Source organism: Salvelinus alpinus, chromosome 20 (assembly GCF_045679555.1).
Source record: "Salvelinus alpinus chromosome 20, SLU_Salpinus.1, whole genome shotgun sequence".
In the NCBI taxonomy this organism is placed as follows: domain Eukaryota; kingdom Metazoa; phylum Chordata; class Actinopteri; order Salmoniformes; family Salmonidae; genus Salvelinus; species Salvelinus alpinus.
Window position 1 is genome coordinate 4,007,515 of NC_092105.1, and position 13,574 is coordinate 4,021,088.

Below are 13,574 nucleotides of genomic sequence, written 5' to 3' on the forward strand. Positions count from 1 at the left end.
TGTATCAATCAAACATTCCCACCGCTGATCTACGATCAGTTTAGCCTTTTTGATCGTAATGATTGAGACTACATGAACAGAGGGGCGACCTGATCCTAGGTCAGAACTCCATACAGCCACTGATCCCAGTTGGGTTCTAGACAGCAGCAGTTATGGGGTTCTTCTGGCGTGGGTCGTGGTGACGGGCCGGTCCCTCCCCACCGTAGGCGTACCTCTCTGGGCTGGCCTGGCGATACCCTCCTCCCCCACGGTTCACGGTGTCGTAACGAGGCGCTCGGAGGGGCAGAGTGGGGGACGGGGGGACGTCCTGGCGTAGAGGAGGGGGGTGGTAGTACCCTGGTTCGGCCTGGCGGGGGTCACCCCTGGAGGGGTAGTTGGGGTCACCCCTGGGGGGGTAGTTGGGGTCAACTCTAGGGGGATAGTTGGGGTCAACTCTAGGGGGATAGTTGGGGTCACCCCTGGCGGGGTAGTTGGGATTGGGGTAGGATGGCTGGGGGCCAGGGTAGTGACCAACCCAACCTGGCTGCTGCATGGCGTACCCCTCAGAAGGATCCATCGGGCCCCGCCTGAAAGAAAACACAAAAGAAGACGATTATGATGATGAAGAACAAGAAAAACACGAAGAAGAAGCCGACAATAAAACATATTTAAAACAAGAAGAAGAACAGCAGCAGGACTGTAGGATGGTTAATACAGCAGGATGGTTAGGACTGTAGGATGGTTAATACAGCAGCATGGTTAGGACTGTAGGATGGTTAATACAGCAGGATGGTTAGGACTGTAGGATGGTTAATACAGCAGGATGGTTAGGACTGTAGGATGGTTAATACAGCAGGATGGTTAGGACTGTAGGATGGTTAATACAGCAGCATGGTTAGGACTGTAGGATGGTTAATACAGCAGCATGGTTAGGACTGTAGGATGGTTAATACAGCAGGATGGTTAGGACTGTAGGATGGTTAATACAGCAGGATGGTTAGGACTGTAGGATGGTTAATACAGCAGGATGGTTAGGACTGTAGGATGGTTAATACAGCAGGATGGTTAGGACTGTAGGATGGTTAATACAGCAGGATGGTTAGGACTGTAGGATGGTCACTACAGCAGCATGGTTAGGACTGTAGGATGGTTAATACAGCAGCATGGTTAGGACTGTAGGATGGTTAATACAGCAGGATGGTTAGGACTGTAGGATGGTTAATACAGCAGGATGGTTAGGACTGTAGGATGGTTAATACAGCAGGATGGTTAGGACTGTAGGATGGTTAATACAGCAGGATGGTTAGGACTGTAGGATGGTTAATACAGCAGGATGGTTAGGACTGTAGGATGGTCACTACAGCAGCATGGTTAGGACTGTAGGATGGTTAATACAGCAGCATGGTTAGGACTGTAGGATGGTTAATACAGCAGCATGGTTAGGACTGTAGGATGGTTAATACAGCAGGATGGTTAGGACTGTAGGATGGTTAATACAGCAGGATGGTTAGGACTGTAGGATGGTTAATACAGCAGCATGGTTAGGACTGTAGGATGGTTAATACAGCAGCATGGTTAGGACTGTAGGATGGTTAATACAGCAGGATGGTTAGGACTGTAGGATGGTTAATACAGCAGCATGGTTAGGACTGTAGGATGGTTAATACAGCAGCATGGTTAGGACTGTAGGATGGTTAATACAGCAGGATGGTTAGGACTGTAGGATGGTTAATACAGCAGGATGGTTAGGACTGTAGGATGGTTAATACAGCAGGATGGTTAGGACTGTAGGATGGTCACTACAGCAGCATGGTTAGGACTGTAGGATGGTTAATACAGCAGCATGGTTAGGACTGTAGGATGGTTAATACAGCAGCATGGTTAGGACTGTAGGATGGTTAATACAGCAGGATGGTTAGGACTGTAGGATGGTTAATACAGCAGCATGGTTAGGACTGTAGGATGGTTAATACAGCAGCATGGTTAGGACTGTAGGATGGTTAATACAGCAGGATGGTTAGGACTGTAGGATGGTTAATACAGCAGGATGGTTAGGACTGTAGGATGGTTAATACAGCAGCATGGTTAGGACTGTAGGATGGTTAATACAGCAGCATGGTTAGGACTGTAGGATGGTTAATACAGCAGCATGGTTAGGACTGTAGGATGGTTAATACAGCAGGATGGTTAGGACTGTAGGATGGTTAATACAGCAGCATGGTTAGGACTGTAGGATGGTTAATACAGCAACATGGTTAGGACTGTAGGATGGTTAATACAGCAGCATGGTTAGGACTGTAGGATGGTTAATACAGCAGGATGGTTAGGACTGTAGGATGGTTAATACAGCAGCATGGTTAGGACTGTAGGATGGTTAATACAGCAGGATGGTTAGGACTGTAGGATGGTTAATACAGCAGCATGGTTAGGACTGTAGGATGGTTAATACAGCAGCATGGTTAGGACTGTAGGATGGTTAATACAGCAGGATGGTTAGGACTGTAGGATGGTTAATACAGCAGGATGGTTAGGACTGTAGGATGGTTAATACAGCAGCATGGTTAGGACTGTAGGATGGTTAATACAGCAGCATGGTTAGGACTGTAGGATGGTTAATACAGCAGGATGGTTAGGACTGTAGGATGGTTAATACAGCAGCATGGTTAGGACTGTAGGATGGTTAATACAGCAGGATGGTTAGGACTGTAGGATGGTTAATACAGCAGCATGGTTAGGACTGTAGGATGGTTAATACAGCAGCATGGTTAGGACTGTAGGATGGTTAATACAGCAGGATGGTTAGGACTGTAGGATGGTCACTACAGCAGGATGGTTAGGACTGTAGGATGGTTAATACAGCAGGATGGTTAGGACTGTAGGATGGTTAATACAGCAGCATGGTTAGGACTGTAGGATGGTCACTACAGCAGGATGGTTAGGACTGTAGGATGGTTAATACAGCAGCATGGTTAGGACTGTAGGATGGTTAATACAGCAGCATGGTTAGGACTGTAGGATGGTTAATACAGCAGGATGGTTAGGACTGTAGGATGGTTAATACAGCAGCATGGTTAGGACTGTAGGATGGTTAATACAGCAGCATGGTTAGGACTGTAGGATGGTTAATACAGCAGCATGGTTAGGACTGTAGGATGGTTAATACAGCAGCATTGGTAGGACTGTAGGATGGTTAATACAGCAGCATGGTTAGGACTGTAGGATGGACACTACAGCAGGATGGTTAGGACTGTAGGATGGTTAATACAGCAGCATGGTTAGGACTGTAGGATGGTTAATACAGCAGCATGGTTAGGACTGTAGGATGGTTAATACAGCAGCATGGTTAGGACTGTAGGATGGTCACTACAGCAGCATGGTTAGGACTGTAGGATGGTTAATACAGCAGCATGGTTAGGACTGTAGGATGGTTAATACAGCAGGATGGTTAGGACTGTAGGATGGTTAATACAGCAGCATGGTTAGGACTGTAGGATGGTTAATACAGCAGCATGGTTAGGACTGTAGGATGGTTAATACAGCAGGATGGTTAGGACTGTAGGATGGTTAATACAGCAGCATGGTTAGGACTGTAGGATGGTTAATACAGCAGCATGGTTAGGACTGTAGGATGGTTAATACAGCAGCATGGTTAGGACTGTAGGATGGTTAATACAGCAGGATGGTTAGGACTGTAGGATGGTTAATACAGCAGCATGGTTAGGACTGTAGGATGGTTAATACAGCAGGATGGTTAGGACTGTAGGATGGTTAATACAGCAGCATGGTTAGGACTGTAGGATGGTTAATACAGCAGGATGGTTAGGACTGTAGGATGGTTAATACAGCAGCATGGTTAGGACTGTAGGATGGTTAATACAGCAGCATGGTTAGGACTGTAGGATGGTTAATACAGCAGGATGGTTAGGACTGTAGGATGGTTAATACAGCAGCATGGTTAGGACTGTAGGATGGTTAATACAGCAGGATGGTTAGGACTGTAGGATGGTTAATACAGCAGCATGGTTAGGACTGTAGGATGGTTAATACAGCAGCATGGTTAGGACTGTAGGATGGTTAATACAGCAGGATGGTTAGGACTGTAGGATGGTTAATACAGCAGGATGGTTAGGACTGTAGGATGGTTAATACAGCAGCATGGTTAGGACTGTAGGATGGTTAATACAGCAGCATGGTTAGGACTGTAGGATGGTTAATACAGCAGGATGGTTAGGACTGTAGGATGATTAATACAGCAGCATGGTTAGGACTGTAGGATGGTTAATACAGCAGGATGGTTAGGACTGTAGGATGGTTAATACAGCAGCATGGTTAGGACTGTAGGATGGTCACTACAGCAGGATGGTTAGGACTGTAGGATGGTTAATACAGCAGCATGGTTAGGACTGTAGGATGGTTAATACAGCAGCATGGTTAGGACTGTAGGATGGTTAATACAGCAGGATGGTTAGGACTGTAGGATGGTCACTACAGCAGGATGGTTAGGACTGTAGGATGGTTAATACAGCAGGATGGTTAGGACTGTAGGATGGTTAATACAGCAGCATGGTTAGGACTGTAGGATGGTCACTACAGCAGGATGGTTAGGACTGTAGGATGGTTAATACAGCAGCATGGTTAGGACTGTAGGATGGTTAATACAGCAGCATGGTTAGGACTGTAGGATGGTTAATACAGCAGGATGGTTAGGACTGTAGGATGGTTAATACAGCAGCATGGTTAGGACTGTAGGATGGTTAATACAGCAGCATGGTTAGGACTGTAGGATGGTTAATACAGCAGCATGGTTAGGACTGTAGGATGGTTAATACAGCAGCATTGGTAGGACTGTAGGATGGTTAATACAGCAGCATGGTTAGGACTGTAGGATGGTCACTACAGCAGGATGGTTAGGACTGTAGGATGGTCACTACAGCAGGATGGTTAGGACTGTAGGATGGTTAATACAGCAGCATGATTAGGACTGTAGGATGGTTAATACAGAAGCATGGTTAGGACTGTAGGATGGTTAATACAGCAGCATGGTTAGGACTGTAGGATGGTTAATACAGCAGCATGGTTAGGACTGTAGGATGGTCACTACAGCAGGATGGTTAGGACTGTAGGATGGTTAATACAGCAGCATGGTTAGGACTGTATGATGGTTAATACAGCAGCATGGTTAGGACTGTAGGATGGTTAATACAGCAGCATGGTTAGGACTGTAGGATGGTCACTACAGCAGGATGGTTAGGACTGTAGGATGGTTAATACAGCAGCATGGTTAGGACTGTAGGATGGTCACTACAGCAGCATGGTTAGGACTGTAGGATGGTCACTACAGCAGCATGGTTAGGACTGTAGGATGGTCACTACAGCAGGATGGTTAGGACTGTAGGATGGTCACTACAGCAGGATGTTTAGGACTGTAGGATGGTCACTATAGCAGCATGGTTAGGACTGTAGGATGGTCACTACAGCAGGATGGTTAGGACTGTAGGATGGTCACTATAGCAGCATGGTTAGGACTGTAGGATGGTCACTACAGCAGGATGGTTAGGACTGTAGGATGGTCACTATAGCAGCATGGTTAGGACTGTAGGATGGTTAATACAGCAGCATGGTTAGGACTGTAGGATGGTCACTACAGCAGCATGGTTAGGACTGTAGGATGGTCACTACAGCAGCATGGTTAGGACTGTAGGATGGTCACTACAGCAGCATGGTTAGGACTGTAGGATGGTCACTACAGCAGCATGGTTAGGACTGTAGGATGGTCACTACAGCAGCATGGTTAGGACTGTAGGATGGTCACTACAGCAGCATGGTTAGGACTGTAGGATGGTCACTACAGCAGCATGGTTAGGACGGTTGTACTACTTAATATAACTATATACTACTTATATAGGAGATATAATTATATTATATTATATATTAATATAACTATATAGGAGATACGGTACCATTTGGAACCCTAACCCTAACCTGATTCACCTTGATCAGACACGGATACACTCACCGGGGTCAAGCTTCCCCGACAGATGAGCTTCCCCTTCCCCTACAGATGAGCTTCCCCTTCCCCTACAGATGAGCTTCCCCTTCCCCTACAGATGAGCTTCCCCTTCCTTACAGATCCAGGATCAGCTTCCCCTCCCCCAATACAGTATACAATCTACATGTATGCCACATTTTTGCAGACGCTTTATCCACAGTGACTTACAGTCATTTGTGCATATATTCTTTATGTACGGGTGGTCCCGGGAATCAAACCCACTATCCTGTCATTGTATGGGTGGTCCCGGGAATCAAACAATAGTATGCAAGTATAAACACCATGGGACCACGCAGCCGTCATAGCGCTCAGGAAGGAGACACGTTCTGTCTCCTAGAGATGAACGTACTTTGGTGTGAAAAGTGCAAATCAATCCCAGAACAACAGCAAAGGACCTTGTGACTGCTGCTCTTCTCCAGTCCCCTCATACTGACTGACTGACTGACTGGCTGGCTGACTGACTGGCTGACTAACTGACTGACTGACTGACTGACTGGCTGACTGACTGGCTGACTGACTGCTTTTCTCCAGTTCCCGCATACTGACTGACTGACAGTCAGTCAGTTAGTCTGTCAGCCAGCCAGTCAGCCAGTCAGCCAGTCAGTCAGTCAGTCAGTCAGTCAGTCAGTTAGTCAGCCAGCCAGCCAGCCAGTCAGTATGCGGGAACTGGAGAAAAGCAGTCAGTCAGTCAGTTAGTCTGACTGCTTTTCTCCAGTTCCCGCATACTGACTGGCTGGCTGGCTGGCTGGCTGGCTGACTGACTGCAGACTGACTGACTGCAGACTGACTGACTGACTGCAGACTGACTGACTGACTGACTGCAGACTGACTGACAGACTGACTGACTGACTGACTGGCTGGTTGGCTGACTGACTGACTGGCTGACTGGCTGACTGCTTTTCTCCAGTTCCCGCATACTGACTGACTGACTGACTGTCCTTCACCTCCCAGTGTCTGGTGGAAAGCAGACTGAACCAGGTTTTCCTCTAGGATGTTGCCTGTCCTTCATCTCCCAGTGTCTGGTGGAAAGCAGACTGAACCAGGTTTTCCTCTAGGCCTTGGTCTGTGCTTAGCTCCTTCCTGTTCTCTTTTTGTCCTGTAAAAACTCCCCAGTATTTGCCGATGTCAAAGCATATCCATACCATGGATATGATGGAGCCGCCACCATGCTTGAAAATATACGGAGGCAGTTCCCCAGTGACGTGTTGTGTTGGATTTGCCCCAAACACAAGGCTTTGCATTTAGGCCAGAAAAGAGTATTCCTTCGTTGTTGTTTTTGTTGCAGTATTACTTCAGTGTCTTGTTACACACAGGATGTGTGTTTTGGAATATTAAGTTATTATTATGGCGTCACTACTACGTTGCTGATCCGTCCTCAGTTTTCTACCATCACAGACATTGATGTAACTATTTTAAAAATCTACAAAGGCCTCATGGTGACATATCCAAGGTGGGTTCCTTCCTGTCCTGCAGCTCAGATCAGAAGGATAACTGTATCTTTGATGTGTCTGGGTGGTTTAATACATCACCTATAATCATAATTATTAACTTGACCACGCTTAAAGATGTATCCAATGTCTAAATGTGTTATTGTTACCCATCTACCAATCACTGGCCTTCTTTACGAGGCTTTCGAAAAGATCCCTGGTCTTTGTAGTTGAATGTGTGAAATGTAATACTAGACTGAGGAACCAGATGTTGTCTGTATGGGGGGGGGGGGGGGGGGATCATGTCAAACTGGATTATTTCACACAGAGTCTATGTAACTTATTATGTGATTTGTTTATGTCAAATTCTATCCTGAAATAATTTATGCATGCCGTAACAAAGAGGCTGAATACTTACACAATGACTATATTTTAGTTATTTCATTAATTTGTTTGTTATTTCATTAATTTATAAACATTTGTAGAATCCTATTTTCACTTGAATATTATGTAGTATTCTGTGTAGATCAATGACAAACAAATCACAATTAAATCCATTACAAATCCCACTGTGTAACGCAACAAAATGTGGGGGAAACCCCAAGGGAGGTTTTATGGAATCCACTGTAAGTATTCAAATTGCAAATATGCATTGTATTTCAAGGTTACATTCCAGCAGACCAAGGCAATGTATTGTCTAACAAGCACTGTTTCAGACCAACTAGCCTTGAGAGGAAGGTGACTGTATGCAACATGTAAGCTGTATTCTACAGAGAGACAGAGAGGGGTATATGTAGACTAGATAAGCTGTATTCTACAGAGAGACAGAGAGGGGGATATGTAGACTAGATAAGCTGTATTCTACAGAGAGACAGAGAGGGGGATATGTAGACTAGATAAGCTGTATTCTACAGAGAGACAGAGAGGGGGATATGTAGACTAGATAAGCTGTATTCTACAGAGAGACTGAGAGGGGGATATGTAGACTAGATAAGCTGTATTCTACAGAGAGACAGAGAGGGGGATATGTAGACTAGATAAGCTGTATTCTACAGAGAGACAGAGAGGGGGATATGTAGACTAGATAAGCTGTATTCTACAGAGAGACAGAGAGGGGGATATGTAGACTGGATAAGCTGTATTCTACAGAGAGACAGAGAGGGGGATATGTAGACTAGATAAGCTGTATTCTACAGAGAGACAGAGAGGGGGATATGTAGACTAGATAAGCTGTATTCTACAGAGAGACAGAGAGGGGGATATGTAGACTAGATAAGCTGTATTCTACAGAGAGACAGAGAGGGGGATACGTAGACTAGATAAGCTGTATTCTACAGAGAGACAGAGAGGGGGATGTGTAGACTAGATAAGCTGTATTCTACAGAGAGACAGAGAGGGGGATATGTAGACTAGATAAGCTGTATTCTACAGAGAGACAGAGAGGGGGATATGTAGACTAGATAAGCTGTATTCTACAGAGAGGGGGATATGTAGACTAGATAAGCTGTATTCTACAGAGAGACTGAGAGGGGGATATGTAGACTAGATAAGCTGTATTCTACAGAGAGACAGAGAGGGGGATACGTAGACTAGATAAGCTGTATTCTACAGAGCGACAGAGAGGGGGATATGTAGACTAGATAAGCTGTATTCTACAGAGAGACAGAGAGGGGGATATGTAGACTAGATAAGCTGTATTCTACAGAGAGACAGAGAGGGGGATATGTAGACTAGATAAGCTGTATTCTACAGAGAGACTGAGAGGGGGATACGTTAGAGACGTTAGCTGTATTCTACAGAGAGACTGAGAGGGGGATATGTAGACTAGATAAGCTGTATTCTACAGAGAGACAGAGAGGGGGATATGTAGACTAGATAAGCTGTATTCTACAGAGAGACAGAGAGGGGGATATGTAGACTAGATAAGCTGTATTCTACAGAGAGACAGAGAGGGGGATACGTAGACTAGATAAGCTGTATTCTACAGAGCGACAGAGAGGGGGATATGTAGACTAGATAAGCTGTATTCTACAGAGAGACAGAGAGGGGGATATGTAGACTAGATAAGCTGTATTCTACAGAGAGACAGAGAGGGGGATATGTAGACTAGATAAGCTGTATTCTACAGAGAGACGGAGAGGGGGATACGTTAGAGACGTGAGCTGTATTCTACAGAGAGACTGAGAGGGGGATATGTAGACTAGATAAGCTGTATTCTACAGAGAGACAGAGAGGGGGATATGTAGACTAGATAAGCTGTATTCTACAGAGAGACAGAGAGGGGGATATGTAGACTAGATAAGCTGTATTCTACAGAGAGACTGAGAGGGGGATACGTTAGAGACGTTAGCTGTATTCTACAGAGAGACTGAGAGGGGGATATGTAGACTAGATAAGCTGTATTCTACAGAGAGACAGAGAGGGGGTATGTAGACTAGATAAGCTGTATTCTACAGAGAGACAGAGAGGGGGTATGTAGACTAGATAAGCTGTATTCTACAGAGAGACAGAGAGGGGATATGTAGACTAGATAAGCTGTATTCTACGGAGACAGAGAGGGGGATATGTAGACTAGATAAGCTGTATTCTACAGAGAGACTGAGAGGGGGATATGTAGACTAGATAAGCTGTATTCTACAGAGAGACAGAGAGGGGGATATGTAGACTAGATAAGCTGTATTCTACAGAGAGACAGAGAGGGGGTATGTAGACTAGATAAGCTGTATTCTACAGAGAGACAGAGAGGGGATATGTAGACTAGATAAGCTGTATTCTACAGAGACAGAGAGGGGGATATGTAGACTAGATAAGCTGTATTCTACAGAGAGACTGAGAGGGGGATATGTAGACTAGATAAGCTGTATTCTACAGAGAGATAGAGAGGGGGATATGTAGACTAGATAAGCTGTATTCTACAGAGAGACAGAGAGGGGGATATGTAGACTAGATAAGCTGTATTCTACAGAGAGACAGAGAGGGGGATATGTAGACTAGATAAGCTGTATTCTACAGAGAGACAGAGAGGGGGATATGTAGACTAGATAAGCTGTATTCTACAGAGCGACAGAGAGGGGGATATGTAGACTAGATAAGCTGTATTCTACAGAGAGGGGGATATGTAGACTAGATAAACTGTATTCTACAGAGAGACAGAGAGGGGGATATGTAGACTAGATAAGCTGTATTCTACAGAGCGACAGAGAGGGGGATATGTAGACTAGATAAGCTGTATTCTACAGAGAGACAGAGAGGGGGATATGTAGACTAGATAAGCTGTATTCTACAGAGAGGGGGATATGTAGACTAGATAAGCTGTATTCTACAGAGAGGGGGATATGTAGACTAGATAAGCTGTATTCTACAGAGAGACAGAGAGGGGGCTACGTTAGAGACGTTAGCTGTATAAGTTAGGTAAGTCAACCTTGTGCTGCTGTCCTCTAAAAAGAGCAGAAATAGCAAGATCATGTTTTTTAACACACACACACAAAATAATAATTTGTTTGGTTCTTGTTTTACACATGTTCAAGTGTGTATTATACAGAACTATAACCCTGGTTAAACTGTTAAAGAACACGAACACACACACACACACACACACACACACACACACACACACACACACACACACACACACACACACACACACACACACACACACACACACACACACACACACACACACACACACACACACACACACACACACACACACACACACACACACACACGGCAGGTAGCCTAGCGGTTAGAGCTTTGGGCCAGTAACCGAAAGGCTGTTTTAACCGACAAAGTGAAACATCTGTTGATGTGTCCTTGAGCATTAAATCCCAAGTGCTCCAGGGACGCCGCTGATCAAGGCCGACCCCGGCCGTGACCCCACTCTCCGAGGTTGTCTATGTTAAAAAACACATTTACATTTCCCACATGTGTATAATACACACTTGAACATGTGTAAAACAAGAACCAAACAAATTATTATTTTATTATTTAAAGAGGCAAGTCAGAATAAATTCTTATTTACAATGACGGCCTAGGAACACAGTGGGGCTAACTGCCTTGTTCAGGGGAACAGGGGGTTAACTGCCTTGTTCAGGGGAATAGTGGGTTAACTGCCTTGTTCAGGGGAACAGTGGGTTAACTGCCTTGTTCAGGGGAACAGTGGGTTAACTGCCTTGTTCTGGGGAACAGTGGGTTAACTGCCTTGTTCAGGGGAACAGTGGGTTAACTGCCTTGTTCAGGGGAACAGTGGGTTAACTGCCTTGTTCAGGGGAACAGTGGGTTAACTGCCTTGTTCAGGGGAACAGTGGGTTAACTGCCTTGTTCTGGGGAACAGTGGGTTAACTGCCTTGTTCAGGGGAACAGTGGGTTAACTGCCTTGTTCAGGGGAACAGTGGGTTAACTGCCTTGTTCTGGGGAACAGTGGGTTAACTGCCTTGTTCAGGGGAACAGTGGGTTAACTGCCTTGTTCTGGGGAACAGTGGGTTAACTGCCTTGTTCAGGGGAACAGTGGGTTAACTGCCTTGTTCAGGGGAACAGTGGGTTAACTGCCTTGTTCAGGGGAACAGCGGGTTAACTGCCTTGTTCAGGGGAACAGTGGGTTAACTGCCTTGTTCAGGGGAACAGTGGGTTAACTGCCTTGTTCAGGGGAACAGTGTGTTAACTGCCTTGTTCAGGGGAACAGTGGGTTAACTGCCTTGTTCAGGGGAACAGTGGGTTAACTGCCTTGTTCAGGGGAACAGTGGGTTAACTGCCTTGTTCAGGGGAACAGTGGGTTAACTGCCTTGTTCAGGGGAACAGTGGGTTAACTGCCTTGTTCAGGGGAACAGTGGGTTAACTGCCTTGTTCTGGGGAACAGTGGGTTAACTTCCTTGTTCAGGGGAACAGTGGGTTAACTGCCTTGTTCTGGGGAACAGTGGGTTAACTGCCTTGTTCTGGGGAACAGTGGGTTAACTTCCTTGTTCAGGGGAACAGTGGGTTAACTGCCTTGTTCAGGGGAACAGTGGGTTAACTGCCTTGTTCTGGGGAACAGTGGGTTAACTTCCTTGTTCAGGGGAACAGTGGGTTAACTGCCTTGTTCAGGGGAACAGTGGGTTAACTGCCTTGTTCAGGGGAACAGTGGGTTAACTGCCTTGTTCAGGGGAACAGTGGGTTAACTGCCTTGTTCAGGGGAACAGTGGGTTAACTGCCTTGTTCAGGGGAACAGTGGGTTAACTGCCTTGTTCAGGGGAACAGTGGGTTAACTGCCTTGTTCAGGGGAACAGTGGGTTAACTGCCTTGTTCTGGGGAACAGTGGGTTAACTGCCTTGTTCAGGGGAACAGTGGGTTAACTGCCTTGTTCTGGGGAACAGTGGGTTAACTGCCTTGTTCTGGGGAACAGTGGGTTAACTTCCTTGTTCAGGGGAACAGTGGGTTAACTGCCTTGTTCAGGGGAACAGTGGGTTAACTGCCTTGTTCTGGGGAACAGTGGGTTAACTTCCTTGTTCAGGGGAACAGTGGGTTAACTGCCTTGTTCAGGGGAACAGTGGGTTAACTGCCTTGTTCAGGGGAACAGTGGGTTAACTGCCTTGTTCAGGGGAACAGTGGGTTAACTGCCTTGTTCAGGGGAACAGTGGGTTAACTGCCTTGTTCTGGGGAACAGTGGGTTAACTGCCTTGTTCAGGGGAACAGTGGGTTAACTGCCTTGTTCAGGGGAACAGCGGGTTAACTGCCTTGTTCAGGGGAACAGTGGGTTAACTGCCTTGTTCAGGGGAACAGTGGGTTAACTGCCTTGTTCAGGGGAACAGTGGGTTAACTGCCTTGTTCAGGGGAACAGTGGGTTAACTGCCTTGTTCTGGGGAACAGTGGGTTAACTGCCTTGTTCAGGGGAACAGTGGGTTAACTGCCTTGTTCAGGGGAACAGCGGGTTAACTTCCTTGTTCAGGGGAACAGTGGGTTAACTGCCTTGTTCAGGGGAACAGTGGGTTAACTGCCTAGTCCAACGCTCTAACCACTAGGCTACCTGCAGCCCCCTAACCAGTAGGCTACCTGCCGCCCCCTAACCACTAGGCTACCTGCAGCCCCCTAACCACTAGGCTACCTGCCGCCCCCTAACCACTAGGCTACCTGCAGCCCCCTAACCA

General features: G+C 46.1%; 1 protein-coding gene across 3 annotated transcripts in view; it reads right to left on the minus strand.

Moving 5' to 3' along the window:
* The window catches only part of LOC139546214 (partitioning defective 3 homolog B-like), a 425,714-nt gene that overhangs the window by 2,829 nt on the left and 409,311 nt on the right, over positions 1-13,574 (minus strand). For all 3 annotated transcript variants that reach the window (XM_071354341.1, XM_071354342.1, XM_071354340.1), the window contains one exon: positions 1-566. This exon is cut by the window's left edge and continues 2,829 nt beyond it. In XM_071354341.1, the coding sequence (XP_071210442.1) occupies positions 137-566 (430 nt within the window). In that variant the 3' untranslated portion in view covers positions 1-136. The remainder of the gene's footprint in view (positions 567-13,574) is intronic.